This window comes from Pan paniscus, chromosome 19 (assembly GCF_029289425.2).
Source record: "Pan paniscus chromosome 19, NHGRI_mPanPan1-v2.0_pri, whole genome shotgun sequence".
NCBI classification, from domain to species: Eukaryota; Metazoa; Chordata; class Mammalia; order Primates; family Hominidae; genus Pan; species Pan paniscus.
In genome coordinates, this window is record NC_073268.2 from 62,104,203 (window position 1) to 62,123,112 (window position 18,910).

General features: G+C 44.3%; 1 protein-coding gene across 1 annotated transcript in view; it reads right to left on the reverse strand.

Annotated features, from left to right (window-relative positions):
* The window catches only part of DNAH9 (dynein axonemal heavy chain 9), a 380,960-nt gene that overhangs the window by 338,774 nt on the left and 23,276 nt on the right, over positions 1-18,910 (reverse strand). The window contains exons 7-10 of the mRNA XM_003818106.6: positions 11,791-11,958; positions 8,662-8,778; positions 4,597-4,747; positions 1,007-1,121 (exon numbers count right to left, since the gene is read on the reverse strand). Of these exons, the coding sequence (XP_003818154.4) occupies positions 1,007-1,121; positions 4,597-4,747; positions 8,662-8,778; positions 11,791-11,958 (551 nt within the window). The remainder of the gene's footprint in view (positions 1-1,006; positions 1,122-4,596; positions 4,748-8,661; positions 8,779-11,790; positions 11,959-18,910) is intronic.

The following is an 18,910-nucleotide window of genomic DNA, read 5'->3' on the forward strand; positions in this document are numbered from 1 at the left end:
CAGAGTTTGAGAAAAAATGGAATCCTTGATCATTGGAAAATTGGATATCCAACTGTAAAATCCAGTTTCCAGCTTATCTCCAACAGTCAGGAGATTGCTCACATTGGGTCTGCTTTTCTGCTTGGCAATGCTGGAGTGGGGTGCTGGTGGCCCCCTGCAGACCCCATCCTGGCCATCCATTTGTCTGGCCTCTGATGGTGTTGAGTCTTCCCACTTGGGCCAGACCAGAGGGTCTCTAAGGCTCTTCCTAACTCCAAAAAGCCTGTGAGTCTAATGGCCAGAGTTTGATTCCTTTCCTTCTGTTGTGTTTTCCAAAACCTGTGTGCTGTCAGCAAGATTAAGTCTTTTAGAAAGAGGTATCAGAGAAAGACTGCCTTTCCTCAGCCAGCGTCTTAAACACAACATCACAATTAGCAGCTGAGTTGCTTCTATCTCAGCTTCTAACCTCAGCTATGAAGCAAGCTGAGGGTTTCCAAACCTGGTCACCGTCAGAATCACAGGAGGAGCTTGCTGAAGGGGCAGGTTCACAGCCTACACCAGATTCAGATTCAGCCAGTGACAGGTGAGGCCCTGGAATGTGCATCTTTAACAGGTTTCCCAGAGTTATCCCGATGGACAGAGACCTCATACTGCACTTGAGGAAACACTGGGCTTCATTATTTTCCAGTGGCCTCAGCAGCAAGGAGACATGATGTTAAAGGGAGACGTGTGGAAGAACTCCACAGAGCTTAAAATCCCTGGCTCACTGTCCTCCAGAAATGAATCCCCCAGAGCAAAATGAGTCAGCCAGTTACAGCACTTAACACCAAGGGCCCTGCCCTTCAGTCCAAATGCAACAATATCATGACTGTTTTGCCAATAGGTGTCTAATCCCTTGCTGGAAATGGAAAGAAAGGAAGATGATTTTCTGGCCTTCGTTAAGCAGGTTGCATTTCTACAACACTCAGATCCTAGAGCAGGAACAGCAGCCCAAGACAAGCCTTTCTTTCAGGAACACAATACTCACGGGTGTGTGATGCGTCCAAACTTGCTGAAAGGACCCTGGATGCGCTGCCTCAGCTCCTGTGCCCAGCGGAGGCCGCCAGCCACGGTGGGCATGTTCTTGTGCACCGGGGAGAACCCTGGAGACATGGCACAGACAGACCGAAATGAGTCTAGAGCACCTCAGTCCTCTCCGCTCGGCAAACGCCTCCCACCAAGTACTCCACTTTTGCCTCATTATCTCCAGACTAAAGTCACCTGGGAGCACACTGGAGTTCCTGGGGGGTTCTGTTAAAGAGGAAGAAAGAGTAACCCTGAGACGAACACTCCCAGCCTCAGGGGACCTGGGTCCGTTGCCCAAGCTATTCTGATTTCATTGCTCTGGGAGGGGCCCAGCCATGAGTGTTTCAAGGAGTCTAACTCTTGTCGCCCAGGCTGGAGTGCAGTGGCGCAATCGTGGCTCACTACAACCTCTGCCTCCCAGGTTCAGGTGATTCTCCTGTCTCAGCCTCCTGAGTGGCTGGGATTGCAGGCACCCACCACCACATGTGGCTAATTTTCGTATTTGTAGTAGAGATGGGGTTTCACCATATTGATCAGGCTGGTCTCGAACTCAGGTGATCCACCCGCCTCAATCCCCCAAAGTGCTGGGATTATAGGCATGAGCTGCTGCACCTGGCCACCATTGAGTGTTTTTTTAAACGCTCTCAAGATGACTCTAATTGAACAGTCAGGGTTGAAACACTCCCTTAAACAGACAACTCAATCACCCTGGGTCTCAATTTTCACATCTATAAAATGGGAATAATATCTTCCCTGCTTAATTAACTTTCAGAGTTTCTGTGAGAATTCCGTAAGATGATGAATGAGGCGGGTCATGAGGATTATGGAGCCCTGGACTCCAGTCAGCACAGACTAGATATGCTTATGTTAGCCCAAGCAATGGGTTTGTCTGCTTATATTTGGTTGTCAAGATTTAACAAATGTGAGGTTTCGCTTTTTAAAGAATCTCACTTCCCAGCTTCTCTGGTAAAATGAGAAGATTAGCAAGAATCAGCTGGCATTTCTAACTAGCAACTAGAGAAGTGGCTACTTCCTTTATTTCACCGCGGGTACCACCCTTCCCTAGTGTCACCATGCTCAGTCCGGATCCATGATTTTCATTTCCTGCTTGTCCTCCATGATAGGCAAAACTCTAAGATGACCCCCAATGACACTCACCCTTGCATAATCCTCTCCCCTTTAAGCATGGGTCAAAACTGTGGCTATGATGACAGCGTACTCCTGTGGTCATGATATGTCATACAGCAGGAGGAAGAGGACCCTGGGTGGGCCAGACCTAATCAGGTGAGGCCTTAAAAGCAGAATGTTTTCTCTGGCTGGTGGCAGGACAGGAAAGCAGAGATTTGATGCATAAGAGGATTTAACGTCCTGTTGCTGGCTTGAAGATGGAGGTGGCTACATGGTAATGAATGCAGATGGCTTCTAGTTGCAAAGAGTGGCCCTTGGCTGACAGCCAACAGGAAATGGGGACCTCACTCCTATAGTCATGAGGAACTGGATTCTACCAACAGCAAGGAGGATGGCAGTGGATTTTTCCTCTAGAACCTCCAGATGCAAACTCAGGCTGACCAACACCTTGATTTCAGCTTTGGGATTCTCTCTGAGTAGAGAACCCAGATGCACCATGCTGGACTCCTGACCTACAGAAGTGTGAGCTGAGGGCCAGGCGTGGTGGCTCATGCCTGTAATCCCAGCACTTTGGGAGGCTGAGGCAGGCAGATCATAAGGTCGAGAGTTCGAGATCAGCCTGACCAACATGGTGAAACCCTGACTCTACTAAAAATACAAAAAAATTAGCTGGGCCTCGTGGCAGGCACCTGTAATCCCAGCTACTCTGGAAGCTGAGGCAGGAGAATCACTTGAACTGGGAAGGCAGAGATTGCAATGAGCCCAGATCATGCCACTGCACTCCAGTCTGGGCAATAGAGCCAGACGCCGTCTTAAAAAAAAAAAGTGTAAGCTGAAAGATGGATGGTGGTGTTTTAAGGTACTAAGGTTGTGGTCATTTGTTACCAATATAGCTTCTGAAGGCATTTGAGTTTTCAAACTCTGTATCTGACCGTAAGAAGTCATGGGGCTAATCCCACATAAAGCTTGGCCAACGGATTTTCTTAGAATGACTTCCAAGTGGAGGCAACTCTTGATGACCTCACCATGAAACCTACTTGCAAGCAGAGCAATCCTGTTACTCAGCTACTTAAAAGCCTTTGATAATTTCCCCTACCCTTGATCATGAATTCCAAATTCCCTAAGGTGGCACATTGAGCACTTCCCAAGCTGACCTCAAATGCCGTGGCCGAATGAGTGTCTTCTGCACACCTTGTTTGGCTATAGGCAGACCCAGCTGATCACATTCCATATCCTCTCATATCTGCTCTGAAGGCCTTTGTCTCCTCTGCTTTACTGTTGATCTCCCAACTTTTAGGGCTTAGCTCAAGACTACCTTTTCCATAAGCCTGCCCTCGAATCTCCCACTCACGATGCATCTTGTCTTGTTAAGCCTGCCCTCGAATCTCCCATCCACAATGCATCTTTGCTTGGGGAGGAAGGAAGAGTTTTAGTCTCTTGTTCTTTATTTTCTTTTCATAATAAGAAGTTAATAATTTATTTAATCCAAATGGCATCATTTTTCAGATGTCAGAGGCCATTCAGTCCAATAATGACTTATTGAGCACCCGCTATGTGCAAAGCACTGTGCGACTGACTATAGGAATGTATTTTATTTCTTATTTATTTTATTTTTAGAGACAGGGTCTGGCTCTGTCGCCCAGGCTGGGGTGCAGTGGCAGGGTCATAGCTCCTGCAGCCTCGAACTCCTGAACTCAAGCGATCCTCCCACCTCAGCCTCCTGAGATACTAGGACTAGAGGTTCGCGCCATCGCTTCCAGCTTGTTACCATTCTTTATAACTCAAGTCGAGCAGTACTCAACATTCTATAAAGAACCACCTTTTTGTATTAATTATTTTATCCCTTACCTTGACTTGCCACAGTATACAGTACCCACAGGCATCCTTGGCATGTAGTAAGGACTCAATAAATGTATGTAAAACTGAAATGCATTTGTTTTGACACGCAGCATCATAATAAAAATGGAGACATCACGCCTTGGCATGGTACTGCCCTTTGGAGGGCTCCTGCTGGTTCCTCCCACCAGAAGCATGGTTGCTATGGCATTGGAAGGCATAAGAAACTTTTCTCAGGCGTGTAAACATTTATTTTCAAATGGAGGCGTGTTGAAGATTAGTCAGTGTAGCAATACTGATCAAGGGTCAACTCATACATAATGCCAAGGTCTCAGCTGAACAGAAGCAGTCAAGACTGTACCACGCTGGGTCAGCCTGCCAATCTCAGCCCCAGAAACAGGGAAAGCCATAGTTCAGAGAGCTCCCCAGTCACCCAAGGTGGTCTGGAATTTCAAGCAAGAAGGTTGTGCTTGCTCTTTTTTGAGAATGTATGGATCCATACGTGGACATTTAACAAATACAAGAGGAATGAGTTGCTTCTTTCCAGTAACAGAATGTCCCCATTAAAATCCCCTTTAACCAGCCTACCAAGTTCTGCTTCCTCCTGGACATGCTGACTGTAGATCATCCTCACTGCATCCAGATCTTTGTTGAACATTTGGATGAGGACCAGGTATTTATCAGATGTATCCCTCACTACCAGCGGTCTTTCAAGGAGGTTTCCTGCTATGTCTAGCAGCTGTAGGGAAGGTGGAGGAAAAAGAGGAAAAAAATCACAGATTAAACCTTTCCATAGTCATACAAATCCAGTGTTCTGGTTTTCCTTTATATGCCTACCAATGTAAGAAGAGTGAACAGTGTTATTGTGGAGCTGGACCTGTAATTATTCATATGTGGATGATATTCATAGTCTTTCTCTTCTCCTTTGCTTCTAACAGAGAATTCCTGTCTGCCGAGTTACCCACCCCCAGCTCTACTTGGCATAAGAATCTGGATAAACCAATAAACAAAGGGATAACTAAAGATCCCAGAAAGGTTAAGCTGAACTACATAATTAAGACCTGGAACAGGCCAGGCGCGGTGGCTCATGCCTGTAATCTCAGCACTTTGGGAGGCCCAGGTGGGTGGATCACGAGGTCAGGAGTTCAAGACCAGCCTGGCCAAGATGGTGAAACCCCGTCTCTACTAAAAATACAAAAATTAGCTGGGTGTGGTGGCGGGTGCCTGTAATCCCAGCTACTCAGGAGGCTGAGGCAGGGAATTGCCTGAATCTGGGAGGCGGAGTTTGCAGTGAGCCAAGATGCCAAGATCGTGCCACTGCACTCCAGCCTGGGCGACAGAGTGAGACTCTGTCAAAAACAAAAAAACAAAAAAAAAGAACCTAGAACAGAAAGAAGGTAATGATGGAAAAGAAAAAGAAGCTAAGTTGGCTGGATGTTGGGGAGAATTTGAAGGGCAAAAATTTGAGAATGGGAACAAGGAAATAGTTTCTGAGAGCAGGTGCCGTGAGAATGGCAGTGATGCTGACCTTTCTCTGAAGATGTGTTCCTGTGCATTCAGACTGCCCTAACCCCTCAGTGTTTCCTGGAGCAGCAAAATCAAGATGTGAAATGCTTTTAATTACTTTCTGGCTCCTAGACTGTGTTTCTTCCATTGTGATGCTTTTCTGAGATGAGGCCATGTAGGACTCCAGTTATATTTAGAATATACCAATACACTGCTTCTAAACATGCCTTCCATGATAACCTCTCATCTCCACCTAGCACTTGAAGTCAGGGGGTGACGAAGTACAGCAGTGGGCAGCCAAATCTGCCCAAAACTGCTCAGTGCATGGTTTTTGCATTTCAAAAAAGAATTAAAAAAATTAAAAAGAGGGCCGGGCACTCTGGCTCATGCCTATAATCCCAGTACTTTGGAAGGACGAGGCAGGCACATCACTTGAGGCCAGGAGTTCAAGACTAGCCTGGCCAACGTGGCAAAACCCCTGTCTCTACTAAAAATACAAAAAAAAAAAAAAAAAAAATTAGCGAGGCATGGTGGCGTGTGCCTGTAATCCCAGCTACTCGAGAGGCTGAGGCATGAGAACCACTTGAACCCAGAAGGCATAGGTTGCAGTGAGTTGAGATTGCACCACTGCACTCCAGCCTAGGCAACAGAGCAAGACTCTGTGTCAAAAATAAATAAATAAAAATAATAAATAATAAAATGAAAAAGAGTATGTGACAGAAAACACACGTACCCATAGTCTAAAATATTTATTCTCTGACCTTTTGTAGAAAAAAATGTGGAACCCTTGCTTTAAGTCAACGAACATGAGAAACACGATATAAAATTACATCCACATGTCCTAAAACTGGAAGCTGAACAGTCTGCATTTGTCTAAGACCTTATGCTCTTTATCCTACCTCCTTATTTCAGGTTGGGCCATTTTTTTGCTTCACTGGCATCCCAATCCTGGAGGGAGTGCAAGCTCTAGGAGCTGATTGGCATCAGCTCACAATCTTAGATGGCTCCTAGAAGTCTGAGGTGTCCAGGCCATGTTATGCAGAATGACCAGGTATGGAGAAAAGCCAAATATGGGGTCCTTGGCCAGATGTTTTCCAGGTCTGACAGTTTGACTGGATTTCCTTAATGATTCCAAGGCACTCTAAGGACTCTGTAAAGGTGCTAAAAAGCCTTCCATTGGGGAGGATCTAGGGTCACACTTTCTTTCACAAAACAATCACCCAGATCTCTGGAGACAGTAAAAAGTAGCTCTGCCTCAATGGAAGCATAAGAGAGCAGACTCTTCCGAGTTCTGTGGCTCCCATCTTCTGTTGAGGAAGTACAGGTGTGTGCACAGAGGGACCACCATGGCCAACCTGCACCGTCTGTTCACAGTCCTTGGCCTGGGTGTACTCATGGATTCATGTCCACTGAGGGGCCACCTAGTAGTTGGATGATCTTACAGCAGCAACAGGGGATCTAGAGTCAGGTACTCTCTCTGGTTCCTACTCCCCAGCCTTGAAAAAGTTCTTCTCTGCATGAGCTTATGTCAATTGGAGATTTTGCTTTTGCTTGGGGATGAAGGAAGGGTTTTAGTTTCTTGTTGGTGAGATCACCAAAAAGAGAGAAACAAAGTAGGCAGAAGGGATCGGAGGGTTATGGTTTTCCTACTAGTTCCCAAGGGCTGGGCTGGAAGCTCAGCTGAGAAGAAGAGTCAAGGTCAGAAGATAAATAATCTGCTTTTATGAGCCCTCTGAAACTCTGGGTACAAGCAGTGCTGCTTCAGTAGAGGGAAGGTCTCCCTCTACTTCTGTCCAGAACCCATAAAATTTCAAGGATTGGAATTCTGGAACCCAAAGAGGCATGCCCTTAGCACACACAGACATGTTTTCATGGTGGGAACCATCAGAAGAAAAGCAATGGCAAGACTCCTTCAAGCACTTTTCTTGGCAGATAAAATTTAAAGGGGGTCTGTAGACATGTAGAAGATGTCGTGATTTCAAAGACTTCAAAGTGGCTTGAGAATACTTGTGAGGCATCCCTTGAAGACTCCTGAACATCTCTGGTAGAAAGGGATCTATGTGATGTGTAGGTCTGGGCATCCTTAGTGCACGAATGGAGTTTCAGCCCCACAAGTTGCCTGAGCAGCAGAGTTTCAATCATCCCTGATAGTTAATAGCATACATGATCATTTTGTAGACACATGCAAGCCCTTTCTTTGGAATTGGTTCAAATGCTTGGAGAGGGGAATCTCAAAAGGCTTCCAATGTGAATTACGGTATTGATTAAAGGCTACATGTATATGTATGGTCAATGGCTAATGGAGCCTGCCGCATTTGGGTTACCAAATACTCTAGAATAGCACAGATCCATCCATCCAGGGTTTAAGCCTCTTCTACAATTGTCCCACCCATCACAGATCCTGTGTCTGAACATTTTCAGTGCCCAGAAACTGAACTACTTGCTAAAGAAGTCCATTTCATCTTAAACAGCTTTGACAGAAATCTCTTTCCTCTACTGAACCACAATGTGACTTCTTGTAACTTCTACCAACTACTGGAACCCTTAAAGCTTTACAGAATAAGCCTCTTGATTGCTTGGTGGAAGACATATCATGCTCCACTGAGTCTTCATGTCTCACGATGCAGCGTTCTCAGCTGTGCAGCCATTTACCTATGCAACATCTACGCCTTGTCCTAAACCTTCTCCTCCATACACTTTGTACTACCTGATCTGAGCGTGATATGATAAGAGCACAAATCTTCTTATTCCAGTTATCAATGCCTGAAACCTATCAATCATTACCTGGGAGGTGGTTTGCTCCAGATTGAATCAACCTAGCAGCCATGGTTAAATAGCCATGGTATTGCATGGTCACGCTTTCCCTACTGCTAAAGGTATGGCACCTAAAGAGATCACCGCAGAAATTCTTCTTAAAAGTATTTTTACATTGTCACATTTTCAGGAAAGCATAAGTAATTAGCCTGAGAATCCCAATTCTGCACACTTTCTTGATATAAGAAGGATTCCCATATCCTTCTCTACTAGATTAATAAGAATAATTAATAGTTGCAGGAACAGAACAGTTGGAAAGGTATCCATATCATCCTCTGATGAGGGCCAGGGGAGTATCCAGGACCGAGTGGCTCCTGCCCCATTTACACAAACCTTAAAGGCATGCTCCAAGCCAGGTGCATCATCAAAAGCTTGAATAAAGATAGTCCCCAATCTTCGGTCAAGATCTTCTACTTTCTGGTTAAATTCAGAGACGTCATTTTCAAAGTCCTGAAGAGACACCATATATATATAAGGAAAATGTAATTTTCTGTAAGCCAACCCCACTATGCTCCTCACAGCTAACTTTTGTGTTTGAACTGGTTATACCAAAGAATTATTTTAATTTTCTGAAATTCACCATGGCATGACTTAATTTTTAGCCATGTAGAGTTACCCTGTGGTTGCAGCATTTTTACCTAGAGGGTTCCAGCAAGATGGTGAAATGAATTAGATGTGAGTTTGGTGTTCTTCCACCCTTTCCATGCTCCTCCGTTCTGCTTCCTGAAGCCCCTTCTCTCTCACTCATAACACCAGCTCACATAACCCTGAAAACCACCGCAGCATCAACAGCCCCAGCAATGGGGCTATTTCAACTTTACCACCCACTTTCGTTCCTTCCCCAAGTCAGAATTCTGTTTTTCCATTGTCAGCAAACTAATCTAGCCATTAGGAGGAAAGAAAGCTAATTAAACTAATACAAACTATTTCTTCTAAATCCTTCTTAATTGGTTAAGACAGCAACTAGCCTTGTTCTTAAGATTGCCAAATTTAGCAAATAAAACTACGAGGCACTCAGTTAAATTGGAATTTCAGGTAAACGAGAATTTTTTTTTTTTTAGTATGTCCAAATTAGTGTAGTTTATCTGGCAACCCTAATGTATTTCTCTTAGCACATAGCAATTTTCAGAGAAACGTTGGTCACGCCAATCTCTAATTTGTGGAATTATTTGTTATTATTGCTTTGTAACAGTAACGCATGTGTGTGTGAAAAAAAGGGTACGAAAAAATAGTCTAGTTCTACTTCCCAAGCATGATGACATTTTGGCATGTTTCTTCTTAGTTTTTAGTTTTTTCTCTGGGCAAAATCCCTGGGATTATGCTTTGTTTTACTGTATTGTAGGGTAGCAAATACATTGTATATAGCCTGCTTTGTGGTCTGCTTTTTTTTTTTTTTTTTTTGAGACAGAGTCTCACTCTGTCACCCAGGCTGGAGTGCAGTGGCACAATCTTGGCTCACTGCAACCTCTGCCTCCGGGGTTCAAGCCTCCTGCCTCAGCCTCCCAAGTAACTGGGATTACAGGTGTGCACCACCACGCCCAGCTATTTTTTTGTATTTTTAATTGAGACGGGGTTTCACTGTGTTAGCCAGGATAGTCTACGGTCCACCTTTTTTGGGTCTACTTTTGACTAATAGAATTCTTAGAAGGTAGAACCTTCCTGGGTCTGGCCAACTAAGATTCCGCTGGATGTCTGAAGGTGCTCAGAGCAGATTCCTGCCCTGATTTCTTTCTCCTTTTCCCGCACACACTCTTAAAATTCCTTCTCCAGTAATTCTGCCATTCCTTTTTCTGGGAATTCCATTCTCTGTTTTCATACTGGCCCTTTTTCTTCTTTTTTTCTCCCATGCATGTGGACTTACGGGTCGAGGCTTTCCTGGGGCTACAGGTGAGATGCAGGCTCTTTGTTCCTGTCCTGGAAAATGCTTCTCTGGTCCTTTCATTATCCTATGTGTTCTGTTAGGAACCAGGTTCAGATCAGAAAACCCAGGCTGTGGCTTCACTTATACCTCCCCAAGTCACTAATAAAATTCTGTCCAGGTGTGCCTGTTCTTCCCTTAGCAGTTTTTGCCCGAAGCTTAAAACATTTTTCCCCCTCAGTTTTATTAAGTTATAATTGGCAAATAAAAATTGTATACATATAAGATATACAACTTGATATTTTGATACATGTATACACTGTGAAATGATCACCACAATCAAGCTAATCAACATATTCATCACCTCACACAGTTACCATTTGCTTTTTGTGTGCGTGGTGAGAACACTTAGGATCTATCCTTTTGGCGAATTTCAAGTACGCAATACAGTTTTTCTTTTCTTAAAATTATTTTACTGTAAGTTCTGGGATACATGTGCAGAACGTGCAGGTTTGTTACATAGGTATACATGTGCCATGGTGGTTTGCTACAACTATCAATCCGTCATCTAGGTTTTAAGCCCCGCATGCCTTAGGTATTTGTCCTAATGCTCTCCCTCCCCTTGTCCCCCAACCCCTGACAGGTCCCAGTGTGTGTTATTTCCCTCCCTGTGTCCATGTGTTCTCATTGTTCAACTCCCACTTATGAGTGAGACAGCAAAGCAATACAGTTTTTTGTTTGTTTGTTTGTTTGTTTGAGACAGAGTCTCCCTCTATCGCCAGGCTGGAGCACAGTGGCGCGATCTCGGCTCACTGCAACCTCCGTCTCACGGGTTCAAGCGATTCTCCTGCCTCAGCCTCCTGAGTAGCTGGGACTACAGGCGCCCGCCATCACACCTGGCTACTTTCTGTATTTTTAGCAGAGACGGGGTTTCACCATGTTGGCCAGGATGGTCTCCATCTCTTGACCTCATGATCTGCCTGCCTTGTCCTCCCAAAGTGCTGGGATTACAGGCGTGAGCCACCGCACCTGGCCCGCAATACAGTATTGTTAACCGTCTTCACCATGTTGTACATTAGAGCTCCAGAAATTATTTATCATGCATAACTGAAACTTTATACTCTTTGACCACCACCTCCCCATTTCCCTCTCCCCCAGCCCCTGGCAGCCACCATTCCACTCTGCTTCTATGACTTTGACTATTTCAGATGCCTCATATAGTTGAGACCATGCAACATTTGTCTTTCTGGGTCTGGCTTCTTTCACTGAGCTTAAAACGTTTGAAGCCACAGGGTGGCCACCGCCTCCACTGTCGTGTCATACCCACTTTAGCATCTCTGAAACCCTGGTGTCATTAGTCTGGAGCAGTTAACAGTTGGAAGAGGCCTCCTTGATCTTTCTTCCAACACAAAGAATAATTAGAATCTTTCTCTTGGCACAAGGAATAATAATTTCTCCTAACACAAAGGATAATTAGCAAAACCACTGGGACCACAGAGCCAAAGGAAATACACAGGGAAAATGCAAGTAAATACCTAGACCCTACAGATGAGAGGCATCCGGGACAGAGGCAGAGCTGGCGATTCAGCCCTTCCCAACCCTACCGTGCTTTGGAGGTACAGGCAGTCGGAGGAGGATCCTGAGAGAAGCCTGTACATCTCTTGAAATTCCTCATGCATTTGCTGGACCTGCTGACTCAGAGCATTCCCTCTGACGCCGCTGAACTCCACCTTTCCCAGTTTGTGGAAATCCAGGGCCGTCTTCAGAAGACCCTATGGGGACAATTCACAAAAGAGTTAAAATCATTCTCAGCAAACTGTCGCAAGGACAAAAAAACCAAACACTGCATGTTCTCACTCATAGGTGGGAATTGAACAATGAGAACACATGGACACAGGGTGGTAACATCACACACTGGGGACTGTTGTGGGGTGGGGGCAGGGGGGAGGGATAGCATTAGGAGATATACCTAATGCTAAATGACAAGTTAATGGGTGCAGCACACCAACATGGCACATGTATACATATGTAACAAACCTGCACGTTGTGCACATGTACCCTAAAACTTAAAGTATAAAAAAAAAGAAGTAAAAAAAAAAAAAGAGTTAAAATCATCATCATGATCATAACAGCAGTGAATGAGAAAAGTTGGAAACCATGGGGGCGGTGGTTGCTTAGGAAATTGTGAAGCCTGATTAGTTTCATAACCTTATTATTAGATTGGGCTGGTAAAAATAACTCTTGGTTAAACTCGATAACAAAGCAAAGAGAAAGTATGGTCAAATAAAATTCACTTAAACCAAAATAAATATATACATACATAAATAAGTGAAATGTATGCTTCCACCTCTCTATGTCTTTGTGGTCTTTAACAAATAATAAAATGTAATAATAATAAAACTATTTATATAATTGGTAGCTTTATCGCTGATTTCTCTAAAATAGCTCATTTCAAATGGATCATGTTATCCAGTTCTAGAATGACAGCAATCCTAAGGGATGTTGACGGAAAAACAGAGCTGCAAAATCGTCCTGAAGACATGCCCAGAGGGTGACACCGGCCTTCTTTGCAACTTGTCTGCCAAGCAAACACATCTCCTGCAGGGCGCCCTCGCTGGGCGTGCATAGGATGTTACACCCTGCTGCCAGCCAGGTGGCGGTGAGTAGTTATTTACCAGCTCTGTGCTGCACTTCTTCATCTGCTGCAGAATAATAATAACACCTTGTAGCATGATGCTGAGTGCTAAGTCAGTTAACTCAAGCCTGGGATTTAGGCCAGGCCTGCACACACAGTATCATCGCTGTTATTAATGTGGCAGTGTCCCAGGTGTGCTTGAGATCCAATGACAGGTGGACGGCACAACCCAGAAGCCTTGGGGAGGATCCCCTCCTGAGTCCACGGAAGCTGCCTCACCTCCGATAGGATTGGAGCTTCCTCCTGAGCACATCTAGCAGGACAGATTGAATTTATCTCTTGTGAGTACCTAAAAATCACAAAACCTCCAAACCAAGATATGGTTCTTGTCATGACTTCCAATTTGTGTGCACATTCCTTAGGCAGGAAAGAGGACAGTAAAAGTTCCCTTTGTGTCATTTTGGCCAACATTTGGTGTGGACTGTGGGAGGGATCCTCTGCTCTGGAGGTTTAAGGGGTGCACCATGACACCGATGCTGTAAAATCCAGCAGGTCCTGGTACCACTGCAGGAAATCTCACTGCCCATGGCTGCTGCTATGGGTGACCCATCAGGCTAGCACAGGCTGCCTGGCTCCTTTTTCCTGCTGGGACACACCAACTCCAGCAGCAGTGACAGAGGCGCTGGGAAATGGGGACAATGGCTGACTTTCCCTGCTTGGCAAGGAGGGTACCCACGTGGATTTGGGCAGCCATCTAACAAGCCTGTTTTTGCTCAGCTATGTATGTTTGGGCATGGCTAGTGGGAAGCAGCTGAAGTGGGAGGGGAGAGAAGAGGGAAGACACCAGCCAAGGCAGGGAAGACAGATGCCAAAACCAGGGATGGACTTTTGCCACTAATGGTGGGAAAAGTGGCAGTCTTTCTTCAAAAATAGATTCAACTTGATATACTGGGAAGAAAACCGAAATGAATTTTATGGAAATGAAATTGACTTCAGTAGTAATTCAAGTCTCTCGTAAAGTGCTTAGTTGTAATCGGTTTTATAGGGAGAGTCATACTTGTGCTGTGAAATGCAACCTTGGTACTCATTCTTCATAATTCTGTGGATGTCAATTTCAATTTCTAGGAAATACTTCGTACCATTTTAAAAGGTAGATGCATTGTGATATGTTTGATTACATCAGAAACCCAGATGATAATTTTGTTAGACTGTTTTATTTCTCAAGAATACTTAAAGCATGGTCTAGGGAGGTGACAGGAAGGTGTTTGTCTTCAATTTATCCTAGATATTAGCGAAATATTTATTTAACTATTCTACTTTTGGAGAAAGTCTGGTCACTTAAAAAGATAGATACTTACATTGTTTTATGTAACAACACACACATGGTGGACAACAGATTTATCTGGGGCTCAACTCAAGGTCTTAGGCCTTTCCTCACCCTTCTGTGGAAAGAGATCCACCCATCCAGCTTTCCCCCAGACTCTGTATCCCCTTCTTCTGCTTATTCAGAGCGCTTATCACACTCTGGAATTATATTATTTGGCATTATATTATACTATTTGCTTATTTTCTGTCCAGTAAGTTGTAAATGCCCCAAAGGTACCTTGGTATTTCCAGTGCCTGGAAGAGTCCCTGACCCTGAACACATATTTGTTGAGTGAAGGAATGTATGCTGTTTGTTCTTTGACTTGCCTATAATACTTCCAGAAAAAAAAGCAGCAAGGTGATAGAGGAGCTAGGAACCCTGACATCTGAAGAGCAGTTGGTGAAAAAAAATAGACAAGAGAAGAGAATTATAAGGAAGGACATTTCAATGTCCATAGGACCCTGGTCAAGTGCAAGGGGGAACCTTCCCTGGTGCTACAGTGAGGGCAGAATGAAGGCAAATGAGTGAATGGGACAAAGAAGTAGATGTGACCTCACCATACAGGTTGAACTTATTACATTGCTGATACGGGATCATTTCGACCTAAAAAATGGCCATTTCCTGTGGTTTCACTTAATAAAAAACCATCTAATGCTGTAGAATGGGCTACAAAGAGAGGGAGTGAGCTCTCCATCGCTGAACGGGTTTTAATAAGTTTGATGTTGGAGGCATAGCAGAAAAGATTTCTGAAGCAGCTAGGAAATTGTCTTACAACTATAGACACCAGACTTATGGCATTGACCATGGCTATATCTTTGATTAGCCTTAAATCTTTGATTTAAGAATCAAAATAATTCGATTCTTAAATTATGTAAATGTAAGTTCTTTTCATTGTTTATTTAAAAGTTCTCACAAAACAGATAAAAGGCAATTTAAATCAATAAGAAGTTTAAATGATATTTTTTAAATATCTATTTTTATTCATTACAGTACTAAACACGAAATTCATCATGTCATACACTGGTGAAATATCCACTTCAGAGACACAACATATGGCATTGTGGAAAGAGCCTAGGATCTAGGGCCAGAACAAACAAACAAAAAACCCTGAGTTTATGCAACTCTGGTTCCATCATTTACTAGCTATGTGGCTTAAAGCAAGACACCTAACTTTTCTAAGCCTCACTTTCCTAACCTGTAGATGGGAACAATAACACTTAAGTTGCTGTGAAGTTACCAAGTTTATGGAAGGTTCCCTGTAGGACTTCACTAAAAGGCAGCCACTATAATTAACCATGATCATTCTGATGTCATTAGATCGGGTTAATGGATATTATATGTGTAATGGGGTACAGAGGGGACATTTGGGTGCTTCTTTCAAGACAGAACAAGGAACACTGGGGTACCAGGCTGCTTACTGGACTGATCAGGTTCTATTCTTATGAAAAAACCGTGCAGCACTTAATGGTGGTGGCAGGTGGCAGGGATGTGGGGAGGATTCAATATGTGCTCTGGCCCCTGAGATGAAGAATCAAAACCAGGGGTAATAGCAAGACTTGCCAACAGCAACCCCCTTCTCAAAGGAGAGGCCACACTGCCCATCTTAAAAGAAGAACCTTGGGAATTCATTAAGGGAGAGCACAAAGCAGATGTTCATAGATGAAAATCTCAAAAGGTCATTTGGAAAAAGACTGTTTTCTTTACCTTTTGACCGCCACCGACCTTATGTGGCTAATGGTCTCCTATGTGACCACATATTCAAGCCGGGCTAAAAGGGAAGATACCCAATTAGGCTCAGAATGAAAGGAGGCTGCAGAGTGGCTGGAGATGGTAGAAAGAGCAAAAGGAAACGCGGTGTGGATATTAGGTCAGCTTATTACCTATGTACCTGCTAATCACTTCGCATAAAGTCTCAGCAGGAAATCATTTTGTCTCCAAATAAATCACAGCTTTATAGCAGTTTTATAATAAAGGAAATGAGAGTTCTCTCCAAGGTGCTTACTGCATTGTTTGGAGGGAAGAGGCTGCAGGCAGAAACTCAAACAGGGGATCTGCAGAATCTACAACTCTATGACACAAAAATGAACTCGGTGTGTGTGTGTGTGTGTGCACTGATGCATCAAGCAGGAAGGCAGGATGAAAGAAGGAATCAAGAGGCAACCCAACAACTCTTTTTGTCTTTGAACTTTGATGGCTCATTCAAATTGCAAAGATTTTATATACTTCTGGGATTTTCTTAGTAAGTCATAAAGTCAAATAAGATCCTTTCATGAAATGGGAATTATAATTGTACCTGAGTAACTTACTTTGATATAAAGACCTAGAAATTGTATGGCAAAAATTGAGTGTACAAAAGTAGAACAGAGTGTATAAGGGCAGAATAAAACCACAAAACCAGTTTGGGATCCTCAAACCAGGAAAGTGGGAGGAAAGAAAGAAGGAAGGAAGGGAGAAAAGGACGGAAGGAGGGAAACAGACCTTCACAACTCCCTATAGGATATCAAAGTTTGGTGCAAAGACAGTACTTGGAACCAGCTGTCCCCCTGGGTACAAATCTCAGCTACACCTCTCCAACCTGTGTAACTATGGGTGAGTTCATTTATGTATCAGATTTAGTTATGCTCATTTGTTAAAGAAAAGATACTGATACCCAGTTCTTTTCTTTTCTTTTTTTTTGAGATGGAGTCTTGCTCTGTCACCCAGGCTGGAGTGCAGTGGCACGATCTCGGCTCACTATATCCTCTGCCTCCCAGGTTCCAGCGATTCTCCTGCCTCAGCCTCCTGGGTGGCTGGGATTACACGGGTATGCCACCATGCCCGGCTAATTTTTGTATTTTTAGTAGAGACAGGGTTTCACCATGTTGGCCAGGCTTGTCTCAAACTCCTGACCTCAGGTGATCCCACCACCTCGGCCTCCCAAAGTGTTGGGATTACAGGCGTAAGCCACTGCACCCGGCCCCAGTTCTTAAGATGATTGCAAGGATACAGGCTCTGGCATGGGATAGGTTCTTGAAACATGTTAATTTTTTAGTTTTCTATTCCTCGTTCTTCCCTCCACAAGGGTTAAATCTCTAAGAGATTACCTGTATCATGGTTGTGATAAGAAGGCAGAGGAGAATGGTGGTATCCTGAAAATGCAATTACTCCGCTTACTGCAGACACCGAAAAATACTGGGCAATGTATACCCCTTCTTCCAAGCCAGCCCCACCTCTGGCATTTAGCAGGCACCCAGAGAGGAAGAGTGGATCTGCACAACAAAATTCTCTTGTGCAAAAAGAGTGAAAGAATAAAAAAGCAACTCACATCAGAGAAATGAAATCTGGGAGAATTGTGGGGATTAAAAACCAGCCCTTCACACTCTAACCCGTGACGAGAGCATGCAGAGAGATAAACACATTGGTGTTTCGTGTATTTATTAATTGCAGCTACCATCATCTCAGTGGCCATAGATTGTATTAGAATAGAAGATGAATAAGGCTAAGTTCATGATAATTCTTACTGGAGAGGAGCAGATTAATCCCATTTCAATCAGGCATCGATCACAGAGATACACAGAATATTAACTAAAGGCCTACATGAAATATGCCAGAGGACAGTCGATAGTCCCGTGTTCCACTGCACAGACTCAGGAGGCAAGAGCTGGGGGAGGAGGAAGATGGCAAAAGGCAAGGGCGATGCATTTAAGCAGACATTTGGGAGATTAAAAATAAAAGAGGGGAGGAAATATGAGGAAAGGGGGCAAGGAGTAGCCGTGGGAAGATGAAAACACATGGAAATTCAGGGCAAACAAAGAGGTCAGGGAAGTTAGAAAATAGAGAAGGAGGACAAAGTGAAAGGGGGACCAAGTGAAAAGGGAGGAAGAATTAGACAAAGGGAAAGAGAGGGAAACACAGTCAAGAAAAGAAATGCTGGCCGGGCACGGTGGCTCACGCCTGTAATCCCAGCACTTTGGGAGGCCAAGCTGGGTGGATCTCCTGAGGTTGGGAGTTCAAGACCAGCCTGACCAACACAGAAAGACCCTGTCTCTACTAAAAATACAAAAATTAACCAGGCATGGTGGCACATGCCTGTAATCCCAGCTACTTGGGAGGCTGAGGCAGGAGAATCGCTTGAACCCAGGAGGCAGAGGTTGTGGTGAGCCGAGATTGTGCCACTGCACTCCAGCCTGGGCAACAAGAGCGAAACTCCATCTCGAGAAAAAAAAAAAAAAAAAAGAAAAAGAAAAGAAAAGGAGCAGCTGGGCACAGGAGCAAAGCAGCTAACCAGAGCCAAGGACAGAATGACACCTAAGAGAAGGAGAGGCAGCAAGGCAGGGAGCTTGGTGACACTCATGTCATCTTCTAATTAAATGGGGGCAACTGCTTTTTATGCACCTGTGCCCTTGATTCAGAAAGCAGCAGCAGCCTGAGAAAGGACTTATTGTGAGAGTAATGACACTAGGGAGGCTGGTGGCCATCACTGCTTATATTTACTGAACATATCCTGCAGATTAGGCACCCTGATGTTAGAATAGCTGTCTATATGCAAAGTCAAATCATTAGCATGTGTGCACAGGGCCTGGGGTCATGCTCTGCTACCATTCCCAGGGCTATCTGCAGGGCTGGAGCATCTGCAAACATGGCCGCTGCCAGGCAGTGATGGAAATTCGTTCTTCGTGGTCAGCCCAGGCCAGGCATGGGCTGGGGCTGGAGTGTCCCTCACCTCTCACTAAACAGCAGCAAA